General features: G+C 55.6%; 2 protein-coding genes across 8 annotated transcripts in view; one reads left to right on the top strand and one right to left on the bottom strand.

Moving 5' to 3' along the window:
• The first annotated feature begins 545 nt into the window (after positions 1-545).
• LDHD (lactate dehydrogenase D) lies at positions 546-14,848 on the top strand. Of its 5 annotated transcripts, none has more exons than XM_077890498.1 (12): positions 549-704; positions 1,088-1,135; positions 1,485-1,597; positions 1,836-1,977; positions 2,195-2,336; positions 2,473-2,632; positions 2,889-3,088; positions 3,183-3,311; positions 3,391-3,518; positions 4,041-4,131; positions 4,216-4,327; positions 12,798-14,848. In XM_077890498.1, exons 1-12 carry the CDS (start codon positions 630-632, stop codon positions 12,955-12,957), a joined length of 1,500 nt encoding a protein of 499 aa, XP_077746624.1. In that variant the 5' UTR covers positions 549-629; the 3' UTR covers positions 12,958-14,848. The 5 variants fall into 5 exon arrangements, with proteins under 5 accessions (XP_077746639.1, XP_077746624.1, XP_077746629.1 ...); XM_077890503.1 differs by lacking the exon at positions 12,798-14,848 and adding an exon at positions 4,409-6,051 and having other exon boundaries at positions 550-704; positions 2,889-3,113; positions 3,220-3,311; XM_077890497.1 differs by lacking the exon at positions 12,798-14,848 and adding an exon at positions 4,409-6,051 and having other exon boundaries at positions 552-704.
• ZNRF1 (zinc and ring finger 1) overlaps positions 7,931-15,957 on the bottom strand; it is a 104,311-nt gene continuing 96,284 nt past the window's right edge. The window contains exons 3-5 of one of the 3 annotated variants that reach the window (XM_077890549.1): positions 11,870-11,975; positions 10,194-10,285; positions 7,931-9,231 (exon numbers count right to left, since the gene is read on the bottom strand). In XM_077890549.1, coding sequence (XP_077746675.1) covers positions 10,228-10,285; positions 11,870-11,975 — 164 coding nt within the window. In that variant the 3' untranslated portion in view covers positions 7,931-9,231; positions 10,194-10,227. Of the gene's footprint in view, positions 9,253-10,193; positions 10,286-11,869; positions 11,976-15,957 lie in introns of all 3 variants that reach the window. The other 2 variants (XM_077890539.1, XM_077890536.1) reach the window with 2 other exon arrangements.

Genomic DNA, 15,957 nt, shown 5'->3' with positions numbered 1-15,957 from the left:
AGCAGGCATCATACAGAGAGCCTGACGTGCGTGCGACTCGATCCAGGGTCTCCAGGATCACGCCCTGGGCTGCAGGCGGCGCTAAACTGCTGCGCCACCGGGGCTGCCCTCCATGCACGGTCCACCTCAGAGTCCTGCTCTCAGTCTCTTCTGTGAGACAAGCTGACACTTGCAGGATAAGAGAGAGGAAGGGTGTGCGCCAAGGCCCTAAACTGACCTGGAGCTCAGGGGATACAGGAACCCAAAGGGAAATGGGAACTTAGAGGATAAAGAGGAGACTGGAAAGACGTGGGGTAGGTGGAGAGGACAGCAGGAACCAGCAGGACCTTTAAGGCCATGGCGTGGAGCCTGCCTTCTTTTGAAAGACCAAGGGAAGTCACCACAGAGCACGGGGCGTTAAGCAGCGAGAGGCTGCTATGCTGTTTCCCTGTGTGTGCGGTGAGCCTCACCTCTCCTGCAGAAGTACTGACGCGTGCCTGCTGCCCTGCTTGACTCCGCAAGGTCTGGTGGGGCCACCTTAAGGCCGTGCGACCTTAAGCAATCCCGCCCTCCCCACCCTCCTCCCAGTCAATTCACTGGTGCGGCCACTTGGCCACCTGCCTCAGTGGCCTTCTGGCTGTTGCCGAGAGATGGCCAGTCTGCTCCGGGCTGCTGCAACTTTGGGGCTGTTCCCCCGGAGGGGCTACTGCTCCAGGGGGGCGCAGGTAGGTGGGGGGGGCCCACTGGAGGGTGGGGGGTCAGATGCCAAGTTTCCAGCAGGCTCTTGCTGTACCAGTGCCCTGTGACCTTGAGCAGAGGATCACGGGGCTCACTCCATGCCAAGCGGGGGGGGGGGGGGGGGGGGAGGAGGGGAGGGTGTTGTTGAGTGAGATGGGCGGCCTAGGCCCCCCACCCACCCCGCTGCCTACAAATGGCGCTGGGGGGTGTAAAATCAAAAGCTTGTGGGCTCCAGGGCGCCCTCTTTGGAGATCCCAAATGTACAGACACATTTTGAAACAATGCCCGGGAGGTAAGGATGGTGGGGATGGGGTGCACCTCAGTTGACTGGCAACAGAGCTTTTCCTTCCCGTCCTTCCTTTATCTCTAGCTCAGTGTTCCCTGGTGTCCCTGGGACAGTGTTGGAGGAAATGCAGAGATAAGTAACCTTTCAAGCCACTAAGGCAGGGCTTGACTGTGGACTTAACATCCACTATGTTATGGAACCCTGGGATGTTCCTTTTTTGTAGAGTGAATCTGGTTCCTATTTTTACCCACGTGGTGTGTTTTCCCAAGTGAAACACTGACTTCGATGGCTCTGTTTGGAAAGGGGCATTCTTGTAGAGTGGGTTTGCTTCCAGTGGGCCCAGTGGCGAGGCCTGGCTGCGCTGGCCCTCCGGTGCTGTCAGTGGGGGGCAGGGAGGACAGAGGTGCCTGCATTCCCTGCCCCACTCCGGGACCTGCCACAGGTGCCTCCGAGTGACTGGCAGTGTGTTTTTCCTTTGCAGGGTGAGCTCAGCAAAGGCTTTGTGGAGGCTCTGAAGGCAGTTGTGGGGAGCTCTCACGTGTCCACGGCTGCCGCCCACCGAGAGCAGCACGGACACGATGAGTCCATGCACAGGTGTGGGGGCCCTCCCCCATCAGAGCCAGGGGGGCTGGGCTGCTGGGAGTAAGAGTCCTGGACTGTCTTCTCCCCCACCCATCTGTTTTAGGGGGGCTCTGGCATTCTCTACCTCTCCTGCACATCCATCCCTCCCCCGTCGTGTAGCCTCAGGCCCTGTGATATCTTGGGGCTCCTTAGACAAGAGCAGGACTAGAGGGTGCCATGCTCCCAGAAATTGCTGAGGATCTGGTTCTAGGTGCCAACCTCCAGACGTTGTGGTGTGGCCCCAGAATGTGGAACAGGTCAGCCGGCTGGCAGCCCTGTGCTACAGCCAAGGATTGCCCATCATCCCATTTGGCACTGGCACGGGGCTTGAAGGTGGCGTCTGTGCAGTGCAGGTATGCAGCGCCCCCCTCCCCCGCATCCCCCCACTGTCCTGCCTGGGCTCTGGCCCCCTCCCATGTGTCACATTTGTGGCTGCCTCCACCCTGCCTTACCTGCCGCCTGGGGGCTCCAGAGTGGCCACCAGGTCAGTCCCTAGATGGGGTCCTATGGAATGTGGCCTGGCCCTGGAAAGACGGAGGTCAATCAGCAACTTGCCGCCCTTCCTGTCAGGGTGGTGTCTGCATCAACCTGACCCATATGGACCGAATCCTGAAGCTGAATCCAGAAGATTTCTCTGTGGTGGTGGAGCCAGGCGTCACCCGCAAAGCTCTCAACACCTACCTGCGGGACAGTGGCCTCTGGTTTCCTGTGGGTAGGCTAGAACTTCAGGCCCTTCTCTGGGGCCCTGAGGGCTCCCAGGTGGCAGGGCTGTTTTGGGGGCTTGAGGGGACCCCTGTATCTCTGGGCACTTGCCCCAGGCTGCCTTCTGCCTGCACTCTGCCCTCCAGACCCAGGAGCAGATGCCTCTCTCTGTGGCATGGTGGCCACCGGGGCCTCGGGCACCAATGCTGTGCGCTATGGCACAATGCGTGACAACGTGCTGAATCTGGAGGTGGTGCTGCCTGGCGGCCGGCTGCTTCACACCGCAGGCCTAGGCCGTCACTTCCGGTGAGCACCCTCCACCCCCAGGAACTGAGGCCTCCTCAGGCTTCTGAGGGGGCTGAGGCATTGAGGTTTGGGGTTCTTCCCGCACCAGGCCAGTTTGGGCTATGCAAGGAAACACCTGCCTCGATGTCAGGCCGGCCAAGTCCCCGCCTGGCGGGGGCCTGGGGGACCATGCTGGGCTTCCAGCTCAGGCTTATGGCCAGAAACCCATCGTCTCATGGCTGGGCACTTACCTACCTTCTGTGTCCCCGGGGTCCAGGAAGAGCGCTGCTGGCTACAACCTCACGGGGCTCTTTGTGGGTTCTGAGGGGACACTAGGACTCATCACAGCTGCCACCCTGCGCCTGCACCCTGTCCCTGAGGCCACGGTGGCCGCCACCTGTGCGTTTCCCAGTGTCCAGGCAGCTGTAGACACCACCGTTCACATCCTTCAAGCTGCAGTGCCCGTGGCCCGCATCGGTGAGCTGGGGGCTGGGCAGTCTAGGTGGGCCCCCCGGAAGAGGCAGCCTTTGAAGTCTGGGCCTCCCCTCCCCGGCCTTCTCCTTGGCCCCAGAGTTTCTGGATGAGGTCATGATGGATGCCTGCAACAGGCACAGCCAGCTGAACTGCCCCGTGGCGCCCACCCTCTTCCTCGAGTTCCACGGTTCCGAGCAGGCGCTGGCCGAGCAGATACAGCGGGCAGGTGTGCTGGGGTGCCATGGGGTGGGGGGCGCAGGCTGGCCGAGTGAGGCCCCGTGTCCACAAACCCTGCTCCCCTGCAGAGGAGATTGCCGGGCACAACGGAGCCTCCCTCTTCTCCTGGGCCAAGGAGGCTGAGGAGCGCCGCCGCCTGTGGGCCGCACGGCACAGCGCCTGGTACGCGGCCCTGGCCCTGCGGCCCGGCTGCAAGGTGAGTCGGGCTGAGCCGGAGGTGGCCCCCCAGCCCCCCCCAGTCCCCCCCCCCCCCCCCCCCCGCTGTCTGGAGCAGCAGGCGGAGACCCACCGGGCAGCACTGCCCTGCCCAGCTCTTCCCAGGCACTAAGCGGGAAGGTGGTTGTCTGCGGAACCCTCAGGAGGGGCGCCGGCCCTGAGCGGGGCCCGGGCACGCTCCTAGGGGCTGTGAACGCGGAGGTGGCCCGAGGGAGATGATGAGGTGGGAGGGGTCAGGCTGACTGGGCTCTGGGCAGCTAGGGGGCCGCCGGGGTCCCTGCAAGGTGGGAGCTGGGAGGGCCTCTGCGGGCAGGGCTGGGAACTCACCCTCCCGCCATTTGTCCGGTTGTCCAGGGGCAACAGGCCCAGAGCAGAGCAGCTAGTTTCTGTGGGTGAGGCCAGGCCTCCTCTGAGCTGCTCTTAGCCTTGACCACAATGACCTCTTACCTCCGGCTGGCGACGGGGCGAGCAGGGACAGCCTCACAGACCTGCTCCCACCTAGGGCTATTCCACCGACGTGTGTGTGCCCATCTCCCGGCTGCCGGAGATCCTGGTGCAAACCAAGGAGGACCTGAAGGCCTCGGGACTCACAGGTCTGCATACCCCCAAACGCGGGAGGGGAGGGGAAGTGGAGGACAGCAGGGCTGGGGCAGCAGCTCTGTCCTCTGGGCTCCCAGGAACCATCGTTGGACACGTGGGCGACGGCAATTTCCACTGCATCCTGCTGGTGGACCCAGAGGACACCGAGGAGGTCCGCAGGGTCATGGCCTTTGGAGAACAGCTGGGCAGGTAAGAGCAGGGCCCTTGGCAGGGAGTGGGGTGGGGGGTGGGGAGGACCACCCTGCTGAGGATCTCTTCACTGCCGCCCAGGCGGGCACTGGCACTCCATGGCACGTGCACCGGGGAACATGGCATTGGGCTGGGCAAGCAGCAGCTACTCCAGGAGGAGGTGGGTGCTGTGGGCATGGAGACCATGCGGCAGCTGAAGGCCATGCTGGATCCCCAAGGCCTCATGAACCCAGGCAAGGTGCTGTGAGGGGCTCTCAGGACTTGGCCCACAAGCTCCAGACAGTGGAACCTCCTGTTCTAGAACCTTCCTTCTTGTCACAGGACAGTTCTGCCTTGGCTCAGAACTGCTGGGCTCCTTACCTGCCTTCCCCTTGGTCTGGTCCTCCCTGCTGCCGGGGAGCTGGGGGCGGGGGGAGGGAGGCAAGGCCTCAGAGACTCAGCTCCCTTAGCCCTACTCCACCTGCCTGGTGACAGGAACATGCCTTTCCTGGTGAGGGTCTCCTTGTGCCCCTGAAATAAACCAGAACCCCATTTGCAGCAGCCTGGAGGTGAGCAGACAGTAACTGAATGGCCTGCTGTGCCTGCCCTCCCCACCTCCGTCACGTTCTCTGTCCTTTGTCCTTGTCTCTCATCCCTCCTCCCCTGCCCGGGAGGGGCCCAGTATGGCTTAGGCTACAGAAAGTGGCTTTCAGGGACAGGGTCCCTGTCCCATCTGCTGGTGAAAATCCCAGTGCCCGAGGCCTTTACCATAGCCCACATCCCTCATGACAGACTACCCAACTGAGCCTGGCCTGGGCCTAAGAGCATTCTGAACATGTTCAAGTGGCTGTTGCCAGTTTGAAGTGAAGATTTTCTCCTTGTATTCTACTTCTCCCTGGTGTGATGGATTATATTACTAGCTTTTTACCCTCAAAGTCAGAATCTGCCCTCCCCTGGGCCTACCGACCCTTAGGATCTCTGGCCCCACCACTTGTCCTGCACACTGGTCAGTTGTTCCGAAGCCCACGAGAGGGCGCCCGACGCCATAGGATCTGCTCAGGACTCAACCTCCGACGGGGCCTGTAGCGCTCTGCCCAGGGACACCTCCCTCCCTTCCACCTTCCCAAGGTTGGGGTGGGGGAGGCTCAGGGTCCCGGAAACTCTCATTTAAACTCCATCCCAGGAGCCTATCATGTGGGCTTGTCTCCCTTGCCCCGTGGCCTTGGCCTGATCAAAGCAGGGAGGCCGGTGGGACCTTCCCATCTCACCTCACCCTTACAAGCCACTGTTGAGCTCCTTTGCTGCCTCCACCCCCTGGACCCCTCCCTGCCTCTCCCCATCAGCCTTCCAGGCCCTGGGCAGAGGCTGCCTTCTGGGACTCCTCAGCCAAACTTGGTTCTTGGAAGCTACTCCTGGACTGAGCCCAGTTTGCCCCTTTAGTACATTTCTACCCCTGTGCTGTGTGAGAGCAGTCTCTGTGCCAAGCGGTGGTGTGGGGGCAAGCCTCATGGCTCTCCCCAAGCCACCCCCCCACCCGATCTAGTGTTAGCCTCATATATCTGGACACACAGCTCACTCACACCCTTCCTCCACGTGGATTGCCTTGCCCCCGAGCCCAGGGGAGAAGTCTGCAATGGAGGGTTCTCCCTTACTGGGGATGACTCTTCTTTGATGAGCTGAAAGAACGAGCACACTGTTCACTGAAATACCAGCCCCTGAAGATTCAAGTGACTATTTTTGCCTTATTTGCTTTGTGTGTGTACTTTCTGGGGAACCATCTGGAATTGAGTTACACATTTCTTGACACCATTTACCTATAGAATTTAGCATCTATCTCCTAAGCCGAACAATGTTAGAAAAACCTCAACACTGTGAAATGGCTGCTAGGTGAATGGTCTCAGTGAGGTGCTTCTGCCCAGGAAGCCCCCAAAGTGTCCTGGGTCCTTAGTGGAGGGAGGGGATGGAAGCCACCTTGCAGTTCCTGCCGGTTCCCTCCCCTCCCAGAAAGATAGAGCTTGGGAGAGCTGCCTGGATGGCACATGAACGACAGACCAGTCCTACCTGGGAAGCCTGGACAAACCCTGACCACCCTCACCTGAGGAACCGGCAACCCGGGTGGATTCCGAGGACGCTGCAGCCAGCAGAGGGCTGCCGTGTGCTGGGTGGGAGTGGAAGTCGCTGGGGGTGGGGATAGGCACCAGCCCCAGGAGCCTGGAATAGCGCCCAGCGCACCCAGCACCCAGCGTGGGCTCCAGCCTGCCCCCCACCGCCCCCAGGTCACGACCACTTGGCTCACCCAGAGTGCTGCCAGGGCCACCGGGCCTAAGCCAAGGTGGTCATAAAGGCCTCTGCCTGTAGGCCCAGGGGTCAGGCAAGGAGATCTTCAGGGCCAGCTCTGCTAGAGGAATTAAATTTAGAACAGGGAGACACAGTTGCCAGGCAGAAGCAGGAGGTGCTGTGAATAGAACAGTGCTCTCTGCGATGACAGAACTATGAGGAAGCCTGCTCTGCATGTGCCAGGGGCTTCCGGGCAGACTCCCTGACCCTCCCGGTGACCTCAGAGCTGGGCGGCTTTGTCCCCACTCACATGCGATTGAATCTGAAATCCAGAATGAAGCTGTCTCCCCCACATCATTCTACCAGAGGAACCCACACGCAGTTTAGAGCTCATGCTCTTGCCGCCGCCATGGGGACGGATGGTCCCCGGGGAGTCCCCATGCCAGTTGGATCTGACACTAAGACCCAGGCTCAGACCCACAAATTCTTTAGCAGTTCTCTGAACATGCCTAGCAAGCCTGGCCCTTAGTTCACATTTGTCTACTGGCCTGCACTGCCCTTGCACAGAGTAGGTGCTTCAGGAAGCATGTGACAGAAGATGATGGCAGAGCCAGGACCTGGTGGAGTTAGAGCCCTCAGAGGCAACAGCACATGAGAGGCTCGAGGAGGGGTGTGATTGGAGAAGCTTGGAGGCATCTCCCTCCAGAGCTTTCCTTTGCAGGCTCTGCAGGAGACTCTGGAATGCTGCTCCAGGAGCCTGTCTGGCACGGGGACAGAGGCCGGGCATGCGTCCTACCCCTGCTCTGAGCTTCCCGCCCAGCTCGAGGTGTGCCAACTCTTGTGAGCCCTGAGTGGCTGGTTCTAGTTCAAGGGCTCTGAGCTGGCTCAGCCCCAAAGCAGGGCCTCCTTCTGGGCCTCAATGAAGCATGCCCATGAGTCAGCACTGAGATGCAGACTGAGCAACAGGCAGGGCAGGACGGGACGTGGGATGGGGAGCTGAGGAGGAGGGCGGGGACTGGGCCAATACCTGGAAGAAGCCGCATCCTTGCAGCCGCCACTAGCCACAAGGTCTTCTGCCCCTGGAGATCTTTCCTGAGGAGTTCTGTCCCAACCGCTCCACAGGTGACGGCAGACTGACTCCGCGATGCTTTGGAGGGTCAGTCGCCCTCGTGGACTCGGGTGGGACCTGCCAGGTTCCCTCTGCTCAGGCAGGGCTGTTCTAAGGACCACTTCACACTCCTGTAGTGCCAAATAGCAGCCTGGAGGAAGGCTAAGGAGGTAGGTGAGGTAGTGGGGGACAGGTCTTCAGCCTCCATTGCTTGATTGTGTAACAATGCCTCAGTAAAATAAAGTCACACAGTGCATCTTTTATTAGACATTTTAATACCATATCAAAACACCTTGACTAATGAAGAAAGCTTTTCCCCCAAGCTTTGAACATTTTTTTAAACATTTTATAAGGTTTTTTTTTTGTATTTTAATATATAAATACAGAAACCTATCTTGCATGGGCTGATGCCACGTGTGAACATCGATGGCTAAAATGTTCTCAAACAGACTGCCTGAAAACAAGGATAACTGTACATATTCCTTTAATAAGTCTTTTGTCTGTTTAAGTTTTTTCTGGGGAAAAAAAATCCACAAGGGTCTAAGAAAAATGTTCCGGCATTTTTGCAGGACACTTGTGATTGTTAAATCCTCTGAACCGACCAGAACCATGAGGGAAGGAGGAGAGGGAAAGGGAAAGAAGAGAAGCTCCTTGATGGGTGTTTTTTTTTTTTTTTTTTGGCAATGAAGTTACATTATCAGGGTCCCAGGGGAGAAAAGTGCAAAACCAAGCCAAAAAAATGGAGGGGGGAAGATAACCGAAAAAACAAAAACAAAAACAAAAAACCCCAAAACAAAAACCAAACCACCCAAGGCAGAGCAGTTGGTGATAGAGGGCTGATGGGAGGGCGCCAGGCGCAGGAGGAGACCATGCGCCAGCAGAATGCGTAGCCCTGCTCGTCTCCATCACCGAGTGGGTTCTAGCTGGGCAGCAGACAGCAATCTGTAAACATCACGAGGGAAAACACCAGTCGACACTAGACTTTTTTTTTATAATTTTTTTTTTGTAAACACTTTAGACAGACCCACAACGCCTTTCAAAGGTGTAAAAGTAAATGCCCTTTCCCTCTCGGGATGAGGGGTGAGGGGAAGGATAGCAGTTGATTCTTCTCTCAAACTCGCTGTCGTCCAATTTGGTGTCCTCAGGGAGAAAGGGAGAACCATTTTCTGGAAGTCAGTGCAGAAGGGGTGCCCTGTTCCCACTGGCGTCCCCAGCTCAGCTCTGCCCGTGTCCGATGCCTCCTCTTGGGAACGGGGGCTGGCTGTCCCTGTGTGGACCGGAACATGTAAGTCGCGCTGTAGTGGCCGAGTCCAGCGGCGTGCATCCCGCCGAGGCTGGCCGGGTGTCTGTGGTTCTGCGCTGGGGCCCGAAGCCAAACGTCACGCCGGGATTTGGACTCCCATTCTGGCGCCGGCCTAGTCCCTCTGCCTCACTCTCACCCTTGCTTTTTCTTCTCCCCGTGTCCTCAGTTTTTGAGGGGAAGGTAAAAAGAGCAAATGTCCCTGATTTGTCTGACATCATCAGCTGTTCTGGGAGTTTACTTGGAATAAATAAAATAAACCTAATGAAGAACAAGGGAAAACAAAACAAACACACAAAAACAAGAGAAAGAGAGAGAGAGAGAAAAGAAAAGAGGCCCCAAAACTTTTGTGAAATGAGGTGGAGTCAGGGTTTTAGTTTCTCTGGGTTTTTGTTTGTTTGCCAGAAAAAAACAAAGTGCCAGCCCAGCACTCACAAGGGACAGGTAGGATGGGGGACAGGACAGGATGGTCAGCAAAAAAGCAGGGTTCCCTGGGGAAGAGATAGAAAGTCAGACCACATGGTTACATAGGGGACCATGTGTGCATATTTGGTGTGGAAGGTTGCGCTGGCCTGCTGCAGTGATTCATCTGGAAGCGGTGTGTGTGTACGCGTGCATGTGTGAGAGAGAGAGGCAGGTGGCCTGCAGGCGGGAAGAACCAGCAGTGAAATGATCACTGATGAGCACTGCAGAGGACAACAGACCATCCCACAGCTGTCTTGTTTAATAAGTGGGATGTCCATATGGGTATAGGGTGTGAGATTATCTCCCTGTCCCAAAAGAAGCAGAGACTCTGAGAGGCAGGACTTGCTCGAGCTATTCCTCAACCACGAGGCAGAGCTGGGTGCAAACCCAGTGTCTGGTCCCAGAGCTCATGCTGCTGCTGCTTCTCCTACCTGGCACATTCCAAGGGATCTTTCTGAACCTCATTTTAGGAGAGACTCATTTTAGATGTCTGGAATATACTGGTCTGTTCCCAACTAATCTAATTCTGCTGAGCAGGTTCTCCTTCATAACCATGTGAGTTTGTATTTCCTATCCTTCCCGGGGAGTCACATCCCCTCCCCCAACAGAACCACTAACTGATAAGATGCTCCCCTCTTGGTGGGGTGTGTAAGGACAACTGAGCCCCCTATCTTCCAGGCCCCAGAGTGACCTGACTCCAGGCCTTGAGCCTGGAGCACCCCCAACCATGGGCTCACCTTTGAGAGGAGTCAGCAAGCGAGCCCAGCAGGGTCAGTCAGCGGGATGTTCTGGACAAGATCTGTTCACTTCAAACCACGAATCTATGCAACTGAGGCAGGGAGGTGGGCAAGGGGAGACATGTTACCGGCTGACCAGGCCATTCCTTAGGGGGCGCTCTCCCAGGTCAGGCTTCTGAGTAGAGGTTTGCTAAATCTTGCTAAACAACTGTGTCCCCAGACACCCACTTTTTGAAGCAGGAAGAAGGGAGAACCCCAGGACTGATCTTGGCTCAGCCTGAGGCATCAGCCTGGCATGGTGGGTACAGGATTGGGTGGATCTGGATGCTGCGGGGGGTGGGAGGGACTGTGGCCTTGAGAGGGACCAGGGTCTTGCCTGCATGGAGCCCAGAGGGTGGCAACAGCTAGCAGGGAGAAGGTGAGGGCAGGACAGTGGAGCAGGCCAGTAAGCCCACCGTGTCTCCGGCTTAAAACACACAGAGGACAGGAACTGAGACCCAGCAGGCTGACTGTTGCTCTAAGCTCTAGGGTCTTGAGAGCCCCCTCTTTGATCAAAGGGGCAGCCCTGAGGCTTCCTCCCTGATGGGACTTCTCAGGAGACACCCTCCCCACCCAGCTCTACCTGCCTTGGTCAGTTGTGGGTGGTGGATGGCATGGAGCCTTTCTTGGAGAAGGTGAGAAGGGCAGGACCACCTCTCTGGCTTAGTGACATTGCTGGGGAGGGCCAGACAGGAGGCTGACAGTGAAACCCTAGTCTCTAGTGTTTATAGAAATGACCATCTGAACCAGACAGGGAACAGAGATTGCCCCAATATAGCTTTCTGATTTGTAAGCCAACATCTGGGTATTTTTGATAATTTACATAATTCTCCCCCAGAGCCAAAGATTTCCATCTTCTTGTTCTGAGTGGTGCCTCCCTGGGGCACTAGAGCAATCTGTGCTGGGCCCAGGCCAAGACCCTCTCTCCCAGAGCCAGCCTCTCGTGCACCAGCTACATCTGTGTGCCAGGCACCACAACTGCCTCATGGCCAGTAGCCTGTGAGTCAGGCTTTGAAAAAGCCTGTGTGTCAGAAGCAGCTCTGGGACTCAAGAAGCCAAGAGCAGATGGCACAGAGTGTCCTCCCATCTTGGGTAAGGAGGTGTCTTCTTTCTAGCTGGAAACAAGAACAAGGCTCATACTGGAGCCTGAGGACGACTCTCAGCCCTGCTAATTATAGTAGCTTTTAGAGCCGTGGCTGCACAGGTATCAGCTATTCCTGCCTCTGGCCCTCTGGGGAGAAGGCAAGGGTGCAGGGGCAGCCTGCACACCCCTCCATGTTGCTCCTCTGGCACAGATGAGGTCCTCACGCTGTGGAGCAGAGGGGCCCATGGAAGAAGAAAAGGCTCAGGGAGATGGATGGAGAATCAACCTTGCAGGTGGGATCCTGAGTGCCTCCAACCTGTGGCGCTCCACAGGTCTCCTTGTCAGCCCTCACTATCCAAACACCTGCTTTGCCCTGCACTTGGCATTTTCACACCTTTGATCTTTGAGCCCTTGGCAGGAGGAGAGGTCATCCCACAAGCAAAGAGGACTGGACGGCTAGTGATGAGGGTCTGCCTTTCTCTTGCCCACCTCAGGGAAGGAGCCCTCTGGGATCTCAGATGGGGCTGAGCTGGCCCTGGCGGCCCTTTCGTACCTTTTGTGATAAATGCACAGGCAGGGCAGCCTGGCTATCGTGTCCCCCTGAAGCAGTTCCTCCAGGCAGATCACACACTCCCCTGCGTCTTTTGTCAGCACATCATCTGCAAAGGGAGGACAGAGGAGAGGGTCAGTTGCCAGCAGACAGGTGACACAAAGCAGGTCAGGACTGCGTGGGTCACCTGAAGCGGGCAAGGCTCTGTAAGCGAAATAGAACCCAAGGGGTACCTTGGTCTGAAGGCCCTTAGTGCAGAGACAAGACAGGCACACCACACAGTAATTATCTGAAGACAAAATGGGATTAATTACCAAATACGTGGCCAGGGGATGGAGGGTGAAAAGGGCTTGAAAGCGAACAGGCACATAGCAGAGGCAAACTGTTTCCCTGAATACATTCCCCCAAACACACACATGGACCAGGTGCATGGGGTTTGGCAAGGCACTGCGATGGGATGCGAGGCAAGAGGGAATGGAAGAGGCAGGAGCTCCAGCAACTGCTCGGGCATGCATGTCCATAGCAGCATCATTCACAACAGCCAACAGGTGGAAATAACCCAAGTGCCTCCAACACCTAAATGGATTAACCGATGTGATCTACCCATACAGCAGAGTATCACTCAGCTGTGCAAAAGGATGGGAGCACCAAGGCAGGCTGCAGTGTGGACAGCCTTGGAAAACATCATGCTAAGTGAGGGAAGCCAGACACACAGTCATCTACTGGACGACTCCATTATCTGAAGTGTGCAGCATAGGCCAATTCAGACGAGAAGTAGGGCTGGGCTGGGGCAGGAGGGATGGAGAGAGACTCTGTGATGGGAAAGGGGTTTTCTTTTCCCCCTTTTTTTGGTGGTAAGAACACTTATGATGAGATCTACCCTCCTGACAGATTTTTTTTAAAAAAGATTTTATTTATTTATTCATGACAGACACACACAGAGGCAGAGACACAGGCAGAGGGAGAAGCAGGCTCCATGCCGGAAGCCCGATGTGGGACTCAATCCCGGCACTGCGGGATCATGCCCTGAGTCGAAGGCAAGTGCTCAACCGCTGAGCCACCCAGGCATCCCTGTACTATACTTTAGATAAAAGTACAATCATGCGAGGGGTTTTCTTTTGAAAATGTTTGTTAACTAGACAGAGATGGCAGCAGCATGACATTGTGAAGGTCCTAAATGCTACTACAACCCAATTTAAGAAAGAAGAAAAAAAAGCTGCCTCACAAAAAAGGAATAGAAGGAAGCTACTGCACACCCCAGGCCCTTAGCACAGCCACAGCTGGAAAAGCCAGAGCAGAATGGGAGAGCACCATGGCTGAGTCAGCAGCGCTTTATTTAATTTCTAGGACATTTTCACTGGCAACACAGTGGATGAGCCACGGTATCAGGATTGAAGTTCTAGTCTCACAGGGGAAACTGACAAAAAAATGGAAATGAACAGCATGGGAATTTCTAGGAAGCCTTATGCATAGAAGCCCAGGTATGAGGGTATGACTGATGCCTTTATCAGGGTGGGAACTGCTCAGGGAAGGGCATTTCAAACGGAACAGCAGGAGGCTTGCCATAGCATGTGCTGAGATGTGGGGCCACAGTGGGAGGTGAGACCAAGTCCCCCAGGATGAATTTGTGCTCTGTCGTGGTACCTGGGCTTCATCTGGTTCACCGAGGGGCCCTGGAGACGCATTCTGATCACAGCTAGTCTCTGTTGACTACTGGAGAATGGGCTGCAGAGCTCAGGGATGTGGAGCCCACTCTGCAGGTCAACACAGCAATGCAGGAGGGAAGGATTCAGGGCTTGCATTAGCCGCAGGGGGCAAGGAGGGAGCAATGGCATGGGCTGACCAAGGCAGCTGGACAAGTGGCAGGGGTTCATCACTATGAGAGGGGGCCCAGGAAGAGGAGGACAGGTATGAGAAGTGAGTTCAGAGTTGGGTGGGAGTGTCGACCAGGTGTCTCCATTGGGACATGCTGATGGGAACCTCCAAGAGTCCACTGGAGCCTGGATCTGGGGTTGAGGGGGAGAGATGTGGATGATAGAGGTAGATGTGGGATAGAGATTCAACTGGAATCCAAGAAGGTAGAAAACTAAAAGGTCCTAAACTACAGGAAAAAATCTGAGATGGTGGGGTTATGGATGTGAAGAAAGGAAAGCTTGAAGCAGGATCAGTTCCTCACTACTAACAGATTTCAGTTGTTCCTGAGTACTGCCAGTGGTACTGAGACTGTGTGTGTGTGTGTGTGTGTGTGTGTGTGTGTGTGTTCAATCGAGCCTCACAATTTCATGCACCAGGCAGGGCATATGTGCTATTCCTATCTTGCAAAGGAGGATCTGCCTTCAGGAGAAGCCAGAAAAGTCAAACATCTTGCCTAAATTGGCAGTTTGTGATGCAAGGTCTGAAATCCTCCACTTGGTGCCCCCTCCACTGCTGTTTCTGGGTGTTCCCTGATTACTCTGGTGGGAAGGAAAACATCTGGGACCCAGAAAATGAGGATTCTTCACGGCCTAGAGGGCTAATGTGCCCCCAAGTTCCCTAGCAGGAACGCTGAGGAAAAAGCCTAAGATAGGACCAGTTCAGTATAAAGTCTCTGTACACATGAGCTGTGAGAGAAGTCACTCTCAGCTTCCAGGCCACAACAACCTGCGGTCATTTTTGGCTAACATCAAGCTAACTCACAGGCCCACCTGAAAGGGTGACAAGAACAGAAAAAGCAGATGGCACATCATCAGTCTACCTCTCACTTGAGACTCCAAGTGTGGCAAGTGGCGGATCAGTAAATGTGTACGATCCCATTTCCTAAAGCACCAGATTCCTGCCATACTGAAATACACATGTGCCTCTGTTTGTGTAAGGCCAAAAACTCCTGGGAGGATAGATGCTTTAATGGTGGAGGAAAGAAGACTAAAAGCAAACTGTTTTTATGTATTTTTAAATTTATCTGTACATGTATTACATTTATAATTAAAAACCCCAATAAGGAAATGTACTGTTTTCATCTAGCTCTGAAATGCATCAACAGGTTAAGATGGACTGGTGGACAGAACCATGTGATAGAGGAGTACAGTAAAATGGAGACTCCACATGGTGGGTATTTGGGTGTTCACTGTACAATCCTCAAGCTTTGCTGTGTGTTTGACACTTGCATAATAAAATATTAGAGGAAAAATCTCCAATGAAGATGGGAAGAAAACCAGTCTGGCTTCGAGAAGGCAGAGTCGTCCTGGGCACTGATTTCTATGCACTCTGCCTCAGGCGTCTCGTTGGGAGAATGGGTTTGAGCCCCAGCTCCCTTTCATGTACTCCTCCCCACACTTATGGATGATTTCTTATCCTTGTGGTGCAGTAATGGTACAGATTCCAAATCAGTGTCCCTTGCATTTCCCTCCACCAACTGGCACCCCAGCTGTGAGCCCAAGGGGCAGATTAGACTTCCCTGGGTCCCACACAGTTTCCTGTGCCTCCAGCTGTAGTCTCCCTGTCACTGACTCCAGGCCAGGGTAGAGGTGACGGAGAGAGGGGGATAGGAGCTAGGGATGGAGAGACTTGAGGTTGGCTTTTTCAATAGGATTAGACTTGACCCTCCTCTCTTTTCACACTGGATGTCACTAAGGAAAGGGGAAGACATAGGAGGTAGGAGACACAGGGCAATTCCTCTTCTTATCAAGGACTTAGGCTTGAGCACATGAAGGTCAGCTGCATTTTCTTACTAATAATCAATTACCAGCACACGACACTTTGTGGAACACGTTCGCAAATGGTGCAGTGGTGTGCCTCACCACCCGACCTGGGGCTGCAGATGTGGGAAGGAGGAAATTGGGAACTGCCCCATAGGGCTGGGCCACACAGCAGGGAGCACATTACACTGGGGCCTGGAGCCCTGGCTGCAAAATGGCGCCTGAAGGTCCCGAGAGTAGGGAGGAGTTAGGGGCTGGGGACCTGACAGTGTGGGCACGCCAGCAGGGTCTACACCCAGCATGGAGCCCAGGGAGCAGTGTTCTTCCCAGAGTGGAAAGCAAGAGGTGCACAGATCTGGCCACAGGCCTGAGTGGGCTGAGTAAAACTTCCTGTCCCAATCCCTTTAGCCCTGGAAT

Source organism: Canis aureus, chromosome 3 (assembly GCF_053574225.1).
Source record: "Canis aureus isolate CA01 chromosome 3, VMU_Caureus_v.1.0, whole genome shotgun sequence".
Lineage (NCBI taxonomy): Eukaryota > Metazoa > Chordata > Mammalia > Carnivora > Canidae > Canis > Canis aureus.
This window is presented reverse-complemented; position numbering and strand designations above follow the sequence as displayed.

Bases quoted from the DNA above. Each gene is read 5' to 3' on its own strand.
- LDHD (XM_077890497.1), top strand. From the start codon at position 630: ATGGCCAGTCTGCTCCGGGCTGCTGCAACTTTGGGGCTGTTCCCCCGG. The intron at 2,337-2,472 runs GTAGGCTAGAAC...TCTGCCCTCCAG, and splicing joins TGGCCTCTGGTTTCCTGTGG to ACCCAGGAGCAGATGCCTCT. The intron at 3,519-4,040 runs GTGAGTCGGGCT...GCTCCCACCTAG, and splicing joins CCCTGCGGCCCGGCTGCAAG to GGCTATTCCACCGACGTGTG.